Genomic DNA, 15,213 nt, shown 5'->3' on the forward strand with positions numbered 1-15,213 from the left:
ACTGAATATTCGAAACGTTCCAACAAGTCGAAGACCCAACAAAAAGATACGAAAACATTTCCTGCTTTTATTTTCTGCCAGCATTATTTAAACATTGTAGTTCGGTTGTCGGTTTTCTTATCGAAAGAATGACATGACATATAAATTTTCGCGGCCGATAAGACGTTCCAATGTAAATGAAACGAGAAATACCGAATTACGCCAGACACGCGGTAATCTGCATGCATCATGTAAATGGTTCGATAGACACAACGAAGAGGCAACGAAAGTGAATACGCCGATCAATGGGACGGAACGACGCTGTAAAAATCGTTCAACAGTTCCACAGCTGGCTTCCAATTGCTGCACTGCGGGAAACCCGGCGGTTCCTGGGGAAGATCGATATCTTCGCCTACGCGAACCACTAGTTCCATACCGGTCAGATGATGCCACGTGAAATGACAATGCATCAACCACCATCCTGCAGAAGAACAGAACAATCATTAACAGTCGACAGAAAAACCTTCTTTTCGAAACGAACAAACTTATTTGTACGACGAAGCGAATAATTAAGAAATTATACACTTCTACCAGCAGTTACTAGAATTCCATGCATTTCTTGCAATCTTGCAATGTAGTAGTTACTTATTTATGCTAAATATGAATTTTATCTTTAATTGCAAGATATAGGAACTACATAGGCGTTTATTTCTTTTCTTAATCATGTTAATGAGTTGAACATAGTGCAAGTATTTCTAAAATAAAAGTTTTTGCTGTATCGTATTTAAACTAATCATGTTTGTCATAGATGCATAAATATCGGCAATATAGTAATTACGGTGGATCGGCAATAGGCGTTTGTAAATGCTATTAGGCGATTATGGTAAATAGATCGCACGCAGTACCTGGATTGTTCGTCCAAAAACGTACAATGGCGTATCCACCCTGTGGGACTTTGATAGTGTCTTTGGCAGGCGGGTTCTTGTACTCTCCCCGTCGTAAACGTCGCTTGTGCTTCTCCACTACATTGTTCATGACCGCCGGGGTTATCTCCCCAGTCAAGTTCCCAATACTCAACACTCTGAATTCGTAACCATGCAGATGGATCGGATGATTGAGCCCGGGAATTCCGACTAAAACAGAATTTACGAAAAGTACAATTCGTTGTATAAAACAATTCTTGTTGTTAGCATTTTAAAAGTTTCGACCAAGTCAAGGTTACAATTACGTTATCTGTAACAGACGAGGAAGCAATTTTACACGAATAAACAACTTACACGGTTATATTAAGTCATTATAGATTACAGTATAATGACTTGTACGTGATCGCAGTTATATTTGTAATAATGTTGGATTTACTTGATTTATAAGATTTACGTTTTAATTTAAAATTGCTAGTGCCGGAACGAATTAATTCAATAGCTAAACCGTCGACAGATGTACCCGTAATTCCATTGTGAATCGAACATTAATTGTAAATGCTTTAAGTGAATAACAAAAGGAAAGAAAATTCGAACGAGAAAGGATTGCTCACATTTGTCATACAGAACGAGTTCCACCATCTTTCCGAGAGGTATACTGATCACTTGTGTGCAACTGCAAGGCTGCGTGCAAGTGCTGAGGACATTCGGTTTGCAGATAGTTTGGTAAGCGCGTCGGTCAGTGAGCAACGTCGATGCCGGACTTTGGAACGAGATATCGTTGAATAACGAGACCACCTGAGTTCTGGCACCGGTACCTGGAAAAATGAACGAATTGTTTTTCTACATCCAACGAAAACGAAGTTATAAGTAAAAATCAAAAGAAGAGAAGAATAGTAAGCAACAGATTAAGCATAAGAACGAATTCCAGTAAACGATAAGAATTTTATTGGAGCGGCGATTACTAAAATAAGGTGGGAACGATTCTTGGTTGCCGAAGAGCTGTCGGTTCCCAAATCGGGTGTAACTGTAGGTCCAGAAATCCAGCACATGCCGCACGTCCGGCTCGACTTTCATGAATATCGGGTCCACGTCCTTTAAGCTTTCCAGCTGGTTCACGCAGACCACGGAACGGGTGTCTTTCGTGTTGCATTTCGATGCGTCCAATCCGTTGTACGTCTAAGAATCATAGAAATCACAGATCAGTCTAAACGAAACACCACGTTTCTATGTAAGTTTTTTTCTAAATTCTATGAAATTATCAAATGATCGCGACGTATCGAATATCTGTAAATAATGGCTGACGTTTATAACAGATAAGCTAGACTGCGAATTTCCATAGAAGCGTCTAACTAAAACAGATAACAGCAATCTGTCATGTTTTGTATCATCTCCATCATAAGGAGACTTTTAATCAACGAAAGAACATTTCAGATTTCACAAATTGAAGCACAAAAGTGAAATTCGCATAAAGATCTGCAGCTAAATGCATCGCTTAAGTAAAAAGGAAACACCAATTTTCTTTGATTACTATTAATGGAAACCGAGGACAGTGTACGTTGACATAAACACTCACAACGCCTTTTGGCATATCGTTGTACTCGGGCTGCGGCTTGGACGGCGCCGTCGTCGAATGGCCATCGTAATACAAACGGGCTATCTGCTGAACACCCCTCGAGCCGCATTCACCCAAGCCTCTCACTTGTATCCAATACGTGTCCTTTTTTTTATTCATTTCTATTACGCAGTCAACGCGTTCGCCTGTTAATGCAAATGAAAATATTAAAGAATAATAACTGTCCATGTTTAATTCGCAACAAATTAATAGATACAGTTTCTCAAGTTTTCCCTTGGCTTGCAAACAAAGAGTGGACAATTTGGGAAGAGGAGGTACGATTATTCAAGCCTCGAGGCTTGCTTTTATCGTTGCTGACAAACTCCTTCTCTCATTTTTGTTTTCAAGTTGAGGACAAATTTTAGTGAATTTATGGTACATCGTTTGCTCCTTTATCTATTTTCAAAGAGAAAAGCCAGATATTATTCCTCTAGTTGATTAAAAGAGAAGTAAACACCGTGGCGTAGATTTTCAAGAGAAAGTCTCGCCGACAATATTGTCGCCCGAGAAGAAAATGGCTTAAGGAGAGAGTCTACTGTAACTCAAACTGATTTAATTATCTAACGAATCTCATGATTTAAATCTAGTAAAATGAGACTCGTTATTAATCAGTGGATAGCTGCAACATCAGAGATTCGTTTTACCTGTTAGAACGACGACCTTGTCCACTTCTTTAGGCTTAACGTTAGTACCATCTATCGCAATCACTTTGCATTTATGGTCGTGAAACGCGACTTCTGCCGGGCAGACAGTACTAAACGAATTAACTATGCGGAATCTGTGCCGTTTCCCTTGATACACCTGGAAGATCTCCTCACGAACGAACGTGGTCACGTTGGTTTCCGGATCCTGAGTGTGTAAACATGCTCCCTCAATGATTCTTGCTAAGCACGGAGCTTCGAAATCTCGGAAACTTCAGAAACACCGTATATTACCTTCCATATTCCACGACCGTTGATCAGTATGTTTTCCGCCTTTTGACCGGCGGTCTGCATGTTCGAATAGTAGCCAGGAAACCGTTCCGCCGATAAGTGATGCATCCAATCGGACAGATGCATCACGTGTTCTTGTACGTCTTGATCGTACAAGTGTAGATGAGGGTCTTCTGGATCTCGAACAATTAAGTCTCCCTGTTGACCGTCCAACATGTACGTCATCACGTGAGAGTGGTAGAAGTGCGTGCCGGCGTTGTTACACGCGAATTGGTACCTAAGCAAAAGCTAATCAAGTAAGGATTCCCAATAACATTTGTTCACAAGAAATTTTAAAACAGAAGCAGGTTTTATTTAGAAAACAATTTTGGCTTAAGCGCATACGTCCGCGAGAAGTTCTCATAATTGGCTGCCGCGTCTGACCCTTGCTCGATATTACTACTTATCATATTCCTACATCTTATTCCAAAGTTGTAGCTGTATTTGTGATTAAAAAATTCTTTTTTATTCCGTGGAATATCGACGGTTCAATATAGCGTCGAATACAATGTAAATTCAATATAGTGAAACATCTCACCTGAAAGTCGACGAAGACGGAATCGGACACTGCGTGATATAAGGAACACCGTCGTAATATTGGTAGCCATTTTGGTGCATTCCGTGCCAGTGGATAGTGGCTTCAGTACCATGCGCTTCATTCTCAACGTCCACCACAACCATATCACCTTTGCACACCTACCGAATGGTTTACGAGCTTTTATAAACTTTTTAATAATTTGCCGAGCTTTTAGCAACGGTTACAACTTTAATGCATTTATTTCAATACATTAATCTGCGGTCCCGGAAACTGTCGGTTAATCGGTAGTATTCCTTTCTCTACACCGTCTGCCATTATGCATTGAGGGTTATCAGGGTTCTCACTGCAAGCTCTAAACAAACAATGATGTTGACAGAATTAAATCGCCGAAGTTTAAAATTACTATTATCTTTTTTACACGAAATCCACAGATAGACATACTTAACTTTTGCGAACAACTTATTTTTGTTCAACTACGAATCGTTTAAGACTTACGGTCCTACTGTTGTATAGAACTCGAGATGAAACTTGTAATAACAAATTTTAGGTTTTTGGCCCACAGTACACTTCCGAAGACATTCGTACGGCGAGGAAAATGCTGATTCGTTGACCCAATAACGTCCGCTAACAACTGGCAACGTTTTAATAATTTCTTATGCAGCGACTTTATTTGTACATATTTAAAATAGTATAAATTTACGTGGAACGTTTTATTAAACGGATCTGGCTTATAGAAACTGTGAAACCGATGCACTTATTATAAACTATCGCGATTTATAATAAAAATGTCTGTAATTGGTTCGATCGTTCTTTTTTTCAAAATTAAATTTTAAACTTTATTTAATATTTGAGGAACTCGAAGTTATACTCACGGGAATGTGGTAGGTCAAAGTGGATTAGAAAGATCACGAGCAACGACAGAAGCTTTCCGCAGCCGAAGAAATGGCTAGACTGCGGCAACGCCATTTTTACGGATAGTAATGGAATAATTTCCGAGTTGCTTCGTATATTTATACAACGCGCAGAAATCCGCGATTTTGTGTCGCAAAAACTACGAGCCGTTTAATCGTGACCCGTGTTATCATCTCAAAGCGTGTCGGCAATGGCATCGAAATTACGCGGCGTCGAGGACATCGGCCGTTATTGCATACACGAGGACCATAACCCGGCGTAATTAAATTTGAGAATGAACAGTTTCGCACGTTCGAGAGTTTAATATGTTGCAAACAGTCGTGGACAAAAATGTGTGGCCGTAAATAACTTTCACAGCGGAATAATTTCCTCGAAATTGGACCGGACGCCTTTTTTGGGACGTCGGGATTGGTTTATTAGAAATTACGGAAAAGCGAAAATTGCAGTTGGTTAGAATAAAAAAGTGTAGTTAGCGTCGTCAAATTGTATGTTCCGCTAAAACGTGTCGTCTAATAAACCCCTTTGGTTTTTAATGGAATTGTTGCGAGCTTTTGTTAAGTATTTACAAGATTACGCCGCATGTGTAATGTATGCGCAATAAGATAACTAATAGGTAAACACCGCGGTTCGGGCACTGCTGGCAAAAATAAATGCAAGAAACGTTTTACTGGAATATTTCGAACAAGGAAACAATTGTTATTCGCATTCCACTTCCTCCAACTAACTTCGGAAAATGTTGATCTTGTATAATCGCATTTTCGCATGATCAATATAATGTATAAGTACTGTTACAAAGTTGGTGGATAAAATACAAAACAGATGAGTACATTTATTGTGTACAGTTTATTACAATACTTTATACAGTTTCTTATTGACATTGAACGCTTCCATATTCTGCGACGAACGCATATAAATGTTCACAGCCGGCAAGGTAAATGGTATATGACTCGGTAGATACAAGAACGATGAACGGAGCCGTTGTTAATAAGCGTAAGGAACTCCGTAGTCGAAGAAATCTCGCACCAAGTGCACCGCTGGTTTCCAATTCCTACACTCCGGGAAATCCCATGGTTCCGGGGGCAGATCTGACTGTTCGCCTACCTGAATCACTAGTTCCATTCCAGTAGCATGATGCCACGAGAAATGACAATGAACCAACCAATACCCTGCGGGAGAACAGAACAATTATTATCGCTTCTGCGCAGTTTATCATCGGTAAGAGACAGTAGAATTTTTTTGGGATCCGAAGTTACGAGTTAACGCGATTTGAAACTGACAATTAAGTGATTGTACGTTTCTACAGTAATTATTAGGATTTTAGGAACTTCTTACAATTCGCTCAGATAATTCGCATAACGAGCCGTAGTCTCGTAATTATAGCGAATTGACAGTAAACTGGCAACGATGGTATTACCTGGATTGTCTGCCTTGAAACGTACGATAGCCCATCCGCCCTGAGGAATTTTGACGGTGTCTTTGCCAGGCGGGTTCTTGTACTCTCCCCTTTGAAGACGTCCCGTGTGATCCTTTACAACTTGGTTGATCTGGTCTTCAGAAATGTTTCCTGCCATTTGCCCGATGCTAAACACACGGAATTCGTAACCGTGCAAGTGGAACGGATGATCAAGATCCTGTAGCTGATCTGCAACAGAATTTACAGAAAAGTATAGTTCGCTGTACAAAATAGAAATCTAATGATTTTATTGGCATTTTAAAAGGTTCGGCTACCCAATCAAGGATGCGGTTACTCCATCTATATGGTAGGACGAAAACAGCAATTTTTACTTGATAGTCGATGTATTACTTACATTGGTCGTATATAACCATTTCCACTACACTGCCGAGTGGTGCGTGAAGCACCTGCGTACATGTGCAGGGTTGGGTGCAAGTACTGGGACTATTCGGTTTGCAAATAGTTTTGATTCTTCGAGCGTCAGTGATCAACGACGAAGCCGGTGTTTCGTACGACCTATTGTTGAAAGATGAGATCAACTGAGACCTATCATTCACGCCTGAAAAGAACGAAAATGGAATTATAAGAATAAAACAAAATACAAGACGCGTACGTTACAGACTGGATATAAGAATAAATTGCTGTATGCACTGTAAGAATTTTATTGGAACGACGAGTACTGAAATATTCTGGATACTTGTTGTCCGATGTGAAGAGCTGCTCGTCGTTATATTCGGTGTAATTATAGAAATAAAAGGGCATCACGAACCGCACGTCCGGTTCTACTTTCATGATGTCCTGGTCCACGTCCACGTAGCTTTCCAGCTGGTTCACGCATACCACAGAACTGGTGTCGGTCGTGTCACATTTCTTTGCGTCCAGCCCGTTGTATGTCTAATAATTATGCAAATTTCAAATCAGCATGAAAAAGCACAATTGATAGTATGCGATATGACTAATGACTGTAAGTAATGACTGACAATTATCTATTAACTAGACGTATCATTATGTTACAATGTATCATATTTGACGAAATCTCCACCCACACGGAATCATTTAAATCGATGAAAGAACATCTATTATTTTAGAGAAGAAGATAGTACTGGAAGTGGAAGATTCATCCAAAGCCAAAAGGCAATGGTTATAATAAATAAATAATAAATGAAATAATCGTTCTTATCGTAGATTCTCTCCCAAACATTAAAGGATGAACACGATTATTCTTCGATCGCGATCGATGAAATAGAAAATAATGCAAGTGATCATTGACACTCACAACCCCGACTGGCATTTCATTATATGCAGGCTGAGGCGCCGATGGAGTCGCCGCAGCACCATCGTATTGCAAAATGGCTAACTGTTGTACTTTATTCGTGGCGCATTCTCCTAAACCTCGCACTTGTATCCAATACGAATCCAACGGTTGATCCGTGTGTATTATACAATCCACCCGTTCACCTATCGACGCAACAACAATGTTTTATACGGCTTCGTCGAATCCTAACGTAAAACTATCCATTGACTAGTTACGGGCCCCGTTCAACATCGAGCATTCGTTTTACCTGTTAGAATGACGAGCGTGTCCACGTCTTTCTGTTTGACGAGGGCACCGTCCTGTGCGATCACGGTGCATTTGTGGTTGTGGAACGCGATTTCAGACGGGCAGACGGTACTGAATGAATTGATTATGCGAAATCTGATCCCTTTACCCTGCGGTACGGTGTACGTCCATAGCTGCTCGTTGGTGGTCAAGCTAGGGTTGTTCGGATCCTGAACACGAGAACATACGCCATCAATAATTGTTGCCAAATGATAAGTTTCCAAATAAATTCAATAACAAGAACTCTGTACGTTACCGTCCAATTTCCACGTCCGTTGATCAGAAAATTTTCCGCGGTTTGTCCGAGCATCGTGTGGTAGCGACCCGGGAACCTTTCGAGTGATAGCTCGTGTAGCCAATCAGATAAATGCATTATATGTTCCCAAGCGTACGAGTCCAGATAGGGGTCTTCGGGATCATGGATAATTAAGGCTCCCTGTTGCCCATCCATCATGTACGTCAACACGTGCGAGTGGTAGAAGTGTGTACCGGCGTTGTTGGCTCCGAATATGTATCTAAGCATAAACATTTCAAAGTACATTCTGCAAATATCCCATTGATAACAGAAGCAAGTTCAGTAAGTTACTAATTCTTGATCGAAGACAATTTTTAAAGTGAAAACAGGTATAATACAAAAGACAAGTTGACGCGTTAAACACGCGTGTCCATGACCAGTTCGCATAATGCTGCGGCGTTTGACCATTGCTCGACATTTCTACTTATGATAAAGATTCAAGTTAACTGTAGGCTTGTTATGCAACACTGATCCTGGAAGTTATTAATCAAAGCGCCCAGTCACATTAACTGTATTCTATTCGATTTTACTTCAAAGTTATAGTTTCATTAATTCTCACTCAAACCAACATCGCTGTAACAAGTATTGTAATTTTTGCAGTATTTCGAATTTCTTTTATTCCGTGCAGTATTAACGGTTCGATGCAGCGTCGAAAGCATCTCACCTGAAAGTCGACGAGGAAGGAATTGGACACTGCGTGACATACGGCACACCGTCGTAATATTGGTAGCCATTTTGAAAGAGTCCGTGCCAATGTATAGTGGATTCTATACCCGGCGCAGCATTTGTTACGTCCACCTTAATTATGTCGTTCTTGCACACCTGTAAAACAGTTTTTGAGCTGCTACATGTCTTCCGAATAATTTATCGAATATTTAGAAACGAGAATTCTATGAGATCAGAATTCTAATGAGTTCTTCTTAAGCTGGCTTAATTTAAATTTTAAATACAAAGACAACGTAAGGATTGTATTTGTTTCACGAATACACTTTTAATTAATTAATGTATTTAAATACCTCGATCAGTGGTCCCGGCAGCTGCCGGTTAACCGGTAATATAGTCTTCTCAATTCCGTCAGCCCTTATGCATTCTTTTAATCGATCCGCTTTATCGCATGCCCTAAACAAATAATTATTTTTATGAAATGAAATCGTCAATCTTTAAAATCATTTATTTTCCGTTCTTTGCACGAAAGGCAGACATACTTAATTTCTCGCGAATACCTTAATTTACACGTTGAATAATTGCGTTGAATAATTAATACTTACGGTCCAATTGTTGTATAAAACTCAAGAGTGAAATTGTAAGCACAAATCATAGGATCTCCGCCCGGAACACACTTTCGCCTGCATTGTTCCGGCGTGGAAAATTGTGACTCATCGACCGTAAAACCTGCATTAGAAGTCTGTTTTTATTCATATCGTAAAACGTGTAACAAATCTTTGAATTTCTGCGGCATCATGGAAAAACAGGAAAACGTGCAGCGTTTTCGAATTGATTCCGAAAAACTAATTAAGCCTAAGAAGCTGAGACTTCGCAGATGAATTTGTAGATGTTTGAAGTGGTAACATAAATTTTTATAGAACGTTTCGTTAAACGGATCATACTTGTAAAATCTGTAAAACCGGTGCATCTAATCGGACAGCTTTTACCTGGAATGACGCGCGCTTTTCTTTCTACTATTATTTGCAACGTGTATCGATGAACATGCAAAATTTCAGCTTCGTTGGTTTGATCGTTTTCTTCGGAATTCAATGTTAGAGTTTAAGTCTTACACTCACCGTGTGATAGGTCAAGGTGAACTAATAGGATCAGTAGCAGTGGTTTTGTCAAACGGAAGAAATGACGGAACTGCAGAAATGCCATGGTTACGACTCGGAATCCAAGCCTCGGTTTGTCTCGGTCATTTATACAGTGCCCCGAAATCAGTTATACTATTTAGCCGCACCGATGACCTCAAACTTATGCAAAAAGAACGAACAGTTTAATTGTGCCTTGTTATCTGCACGAGATTCCGGGTATCAGTATTTTGTTATTAATGGTGTAAAAACTATTATTACAACGCAGTGCGACAATTGCGAACCAATGTTACGGAGTCAAGGACATTGGCCCATGTTCCAAAAACGAGGATTATTTGTAAGCAAAAGTTTTAGAAATTATTTGTTCTGTACGCTTGGAAACATAACGTGTTACAATGCAATTGTATAGACTCTAATTAATATGATTGAATTGTATAGTTTTGAAATTTAATCACGAATTTGTTTATTCTTTTCGCGATAGATCATAGATAGTTGAAGTAAGTTTCATTTAAAATTCAATGTTTACTTTCATTGTTGGAATTTCATTATTGCAAGTAGTAATACGAGAACTCAAATCATTCATCATATTTAACATTCACCGCTACAACGTTAAAGTGGTTCGAACATATGGTAACTTTGAATGACATTCATAATTTTTATTTAATGAGTGATTCAAAGTGAATTCTATAAGCAGATATACGTATTAGATATGGCAGTTAGAAAAATTATAAAACAGTTCCTTTCGAGCAAAGAATTAATTGTCAAAGAGTAATTTTGAGCAAATTACTCTAAAGTAGTCCGATTGATGATTTATATATTTTTTTTTGTCTATTCTTGATAAAACCATTAATTGTGTATTCGGGACAAATAGGAAATATACTAGTATCATATTCTTGAACGTAATAGATTACGGTATTCCCATCTTTTTTCTCATAAATTATTCACGAACAGTGCAAATTAAGTAAGATAGTAAAATTAGCAGAATAATTATATTTTATCACGATTGCATTTCAACAAACCAGGAAGTACTTTCCATTTTTTACTTTACTATCTTGTAAATCAATTAATACACGATTTCAAATGTTAAAATTCTGAACATTTTCTGCAGATAAAAGGCATTTTTATGATTTATGTAAAATTCGGAAATTGTCGAGTTCGTGATAATTGATCAAACAATATCTTCTTTAAAGTTCACTTGTATTATATTTTACGTTGCATAGCAGATGTACATGTAAATATACTGAGACATTTCGTTTCCTTCAAAAATTCATTATACACGCAGACGCAAATTATTCCTGATACAAAAAAAGTGCATAATACCGTTCCGTATGAGAGAAAAAGACAATTTGTGACGCACGTCAACGAATATACATAAACATCCTATTGTAATAAATTATACAAAAATACGTCCGTATTTTTCCTCGAATAAAACTTTTGTTCTGTCTGTAATATACTTGATTTTATATAATTATCAAAATAAATATATATCCTACAGGTAGAAGAAATGAAACTTCAAATCGAATAATGCTTTATGGAAATGCAAAGTATGCGCCACCAGTGTTTAAATGTATTGTAAGAAATCCATTCCCGGCTTTTAAAAGTATAAAGATTTACAAAAATTTCTTCATAATATTTCATATAAGCTGCTATTCAAATCGTTGTCGAGGTGGCGCCTCACTCCTCCAGGAAGAAATATTGGCCCGCTCTTTTTTGTTCCAAGTCCTGTGAAAAAAGGTAATTGCGCTCATTTTGAAAATATATTACTAATAAATTAAATTACATGAAAGAAACATGAATACATCCAAACCACATACTTTCACGGACTGATTCTTGTTAATCCTTGGTCTATAGTTGTTCGGATCTCTTCTAAAAGTGATACCCAGGAGTTCCAAGAATCTGTTCATGCCATTTAACAGGGATTGCGGACTGTGAGCTGTAGTTGCCAACGATGGAGTGCCAGAGAATACTATTACACGGTCAGCCAAGTACGTAGCCATGATGAAATCGTGCTCTACTACGAATCCCGTTTTCTTTGCATGCAATATAAATCTAAAATAATAACGCAAGTTTAGAAGTAATATCTTCAAAATATGTTTCATCAGGTAACAAGAAATGATTCTCCATTACCGCTTGATGACTTTAGCTGCGACCAAACGTTGTTCAGAATCCAAGTAAGCAGAAGGTTCGTCGATCAAGTAGACATCAGCAGGTTTTCCGAGACAGAGAGCGAGAGCCACTCGCTGCAATTCACCTCCGGAAAGATTCTGCACTTCTTGGTCCATGATGTCGTCTATTTTCAAAGGCTTCATAACATCTGTCACGAATTGGGGATGCACGTAAGCGTCCCTGATCTTCTCGTGCAACAGTTGTCGCACAATACCTTGAGATTTAGGACTTATCTTCTGCGGCTTATAACTGATATGCAACATAGGGATATTTCCTGTTTAAGAATAAAATTATTCTAATTGTTTCCGTTGTACAGTATTAAAAGCTTGTTAAAATTATTAATTAATTACCAGAACCATCGTCGGGTGGCAGATTACCAGCCAACATTCTAATAAACGTCGTTTTTCCTGTTCCATTCTCGCCAAGCAACACAAGGATCTCCGAGTCAGTAAATTGACCTTTCTCAACGTTCAGCTTAAACGAACCCATTGTCTTCGTCATCGCTGGATACTCATAGTGATTCATACGTTTCACTTCTTCTTCGGTTGCACTTTCCGCAACTTTGAAAACAAGCGATTCCTCGCGGAATCGCAAATTCTCAGTGGGAACAAAACCATCGAGGAAAATGTTTATGCCTTCTCTGACAGAGAAGGGCATAGTAACGACACCATACGCTCCAGGAACGCCATATAGGCAACATATAAAATCTGATAAGTAATCCAAAACTGATAAATCATGTTCCACTACTATTATGAACCTATTCAGTTTGGAAAATGATATTAGTTACGGGAAAAATGGTAGATGATTACACAAATTCTAATTACATACTTATCGGGATGAATAAGAGATCGGATTGTTATAGCAGCGTTCAGACGTTGCTTCACATCCAAATATGATGACGGCTCGTCAAACATAAAAATATCTCCATTTTGAATGCACACCATAGCGCAGGCAAATCTTTGAAGTTCTCCACCGGAAAGTGCTTCGATACTTCTGTCGCGTATATGCATCAGATCTAAAAGTAAAGTCATAAAAAAGACCATTAAAGAAAATACTTAATTTGCTTAATTTGATATTTCATATTGATACCAACTTACCCAACATTCTACAAATGTCCATTTGATTTTTGCACTCGTCTTTTTTATCTAACAGTTGCTGCACAGTGCCTTTCACGGCTTTAGGAATTTGATCTACATACTGAGGCTTGATGAGGGCTTTCAAATCGTCCTCTAATATTTTAGTAAAATAATTCTGCAATTCACTACCTCTAAAGTGACTCAAGATCTCAGTCCAGTCTGGAGGATCCTAAACAAAAAAATTGAAATCATACATTAACAAGAGAGAATCCTTATAAAATAAAACATGTGTATATATATATATATATATATATAAACAAAATAATACATACAGTGAATCGACCTAAATTTGGCTTCTGTTTGCCAGCTAAAATTTTAAGAGCAGTTGATTTACCAATTCCATTAGTTCCTACCAAACCTAATACTTCTCCAGGGCGAGGAATTGGCAGTCTGTGTAGTTTAAATGAATTTTTCGAGTAACGATGAGTGGTTTCTTTTTCTAAATTGCTAGGTAGATTAATGATGGATATTGCTTCGAATGGGCATTTCTAAAAATAATATGTGATTAATACAGATACACATACGTTTCTCAACTTTGAATATTAAGTACCTTAACACAAATACCACATCCGATACATAATTCCTCTGAAATGGATGCCTTTTTGCTATTTGCAGTAACTTCTATACAAAGTTTACCCATCCGTACGACTGGGCAAGATCTTTTGCATTCTTGCCTACATCGTTTTGGTTTACACTTATCATTATTAACAATGGCTATACGTGTTAACCGATCCGTTTCCTCCATAGACTTTTTCGGCGGCATGATGATAATCTATCTGCCCGCCTGAAAATTACATATAAGAATTATTTATTATTTGGAACAACCTATTTTCGAATACTAATACAACCCAATATTTTCTCCACATCATTAAACACAGTTATCTTGTTATAAGCAAAATTATAATATTCTTGAAATTCCGTTATTTTAAATTTTATAGAGTAATTGAAAAGTCTTACAAAACTTTAAACATATGTTTTATTCACATGAAGCTGGCAAATGAATAGACAACATTTTAATAAAACCACAACGCAGTAGTTACGATATATTTACAAAAATATTTTGAAAAAATTATCGTAAGTATTTGTGCATAAACGGAATTCGGATTGAATGAAAATCTAGACTCTAATTTCAATGTGGAATTCTAACCTCATGTAATTACTTATGAATTATACTTGTAGAATAATATTCAATAAATATATCATGCAATTCATAATCATAAATCATTCTAAATACATTATGTTATAACTTGATAATATTTAATAGGCACGTATACAATTAAGTACCTGTCAAACCAAAAACGTGGAAGAAACTCCTCTACAACCTTTTCGAAGGAGTTTCCGCACTCGCACACCACCGCATGCTCCAGTTTTAATCATAGAATTTCGGAAGGTAGACTATGCACTCGACCCCTTTTATCAGTTTCACAATTTGATTTTTTATTGTTAAGACCTTTATTTACGTGAAAATATAGTCTTGATACTCTTATGGATTCCTTACTATATAATTTTCTTTTATTCGTCAATAGACTATTTATATTTCAAAACAAATTTTCAAACTTAAATCTTGTAAAATCCAACATAAATGTACAAAAATATTACCTTTAACTTTTGGTAAATTTTTATTAACAAATTAATAGAATATTGTTATTTAGTATAAGTGAAAAGTAAAGCATTCCCATTATGATACGTAAGTGTAATAAAATTGTATTAAAGATCGAAAAATTTTAAAACTAAGTTCTAAAAAATGGCAACGCTGTCTGTATGTAGATTATCAAGGTCACTAAAAGTTGAGATAAAAACATCAAATTTTTAACAGGAGTTTCGAGTCT

General features: G+C 37.5%; 3 protein-coding genes across 3 annotated transcripts; all 3 read right to left on the reverse strand.

Annotated features, from left to right (window-relative positions):
- Positions 1 to 71: 71 nt before the first annotated feature.
- Positions 72 to 5,072, reverse strand: LOC144473985 (uncharacterized). Its single transcript, XM_078188367.1, has 11 exons — positions 4,896 to 5,072; positions 4,519 to 4,654; positions 4,273 to 4,375; positions 4,024 to 4,181; positions 3,450 to 3,723; positions 3,159 to 3,363; positions 2,476 to 2,660; positions 1,865 to 2,078; positions 1,514 to 1,717; positions 885 to 1,112; positions 72 to 460 (listed from the first exon to the last, which is right to left on the reverse strand). Exons 1-11 carry the CDS (start codon positions 4,987 to 4,989, stop codon positions 282 to 284), a joined length of 1,980 nt encoding a protein of 659 aa, XP_078044493.1. The 5' UTR covers positions 4,990 to 5,072; the 3' UTR covers positions 72 to 281.
- Positions 5,073 to 5,731: 659 nt separating this feature from the next.
- Positions 5,732 to 10,210, reverse strand: LOC144474315 (uncharacterized). The gene is made up of 11 exons (XM_078189043.1): positions 10,065 to 10,210; positions 9,552 to 9,675; positions 9,300 to 9,402; positions 8,948 to 9,105; positions 8,245 to 8,503; positions 7,951 to 8,158; positions 7,665 to 7,846; positions 7,069 to 7,282; positions 6,744 to 6,947; positions 6,350 to 6,577; positions 5,732 to 6,101 (listed from the first exon to the last, which is right to left on the reverse strand). The coding sequence occupies exons 1-11, from the start codon at positions 10,147 to 10,149 to the stop codon at positions 5,917 to 5,919; spliced, it is 1,950 nt and encodes a 649-aa protein (XP_078045169.1). The 5' UTR covers positions 10,150 to 10,210; the 3' UTR covers positions 5,732 to 5,916.
- A 1,052-nt stretch (positions 10,211 to 11,262) lies between these two features.
- On the reverse strand, positions 11,263 to 14,796 carry Pix (ATP-binding cassette sub-family E member 1 pix). The gene is made up of 9 exons (XM_078189045.1): positions 14,669 to 14,796; positions 13,935 to 14,168; positions 13,657 to 13,872; positions 13,346 to 13,553; positions 13,077 to 13,263; positions 12,599 to 13,005; positions 12,210 to 12,522; positions 11,897 to 12,131; positions 11,263 to 11,804 (listed from the first exon to the last, which is right to left on the reverse strand). Exons 2-9 carry the CDS (start codon positions 14,145 to 14,147, stop codon positions 11,757 to 11,759), a joined length of 1,827 nt encoding a protein of 608 aa, XP_078045171.1. The 5' UTR covers positions 14,148 to 14,168; positions 14,669 to 14,796; the 3' UTR covers positions 11,263 to 11,756.
- Positions 14,797 to 15,213: the final 417 nt, after the last annotated feature.

This window comes from Augochlora pura, chromosome 8 (assembly GCF_028453695.1).
Source record: "Augochlora pura isolate Apur16 chromosome 8, APUR_v2.2.1, whole genome shotgun sequence".
NCBI lineage: Eukaryota > Metazoa > Arthropoda > Insecta > Hymenoptera > Halictidae > Augochlora > Augochlora pura.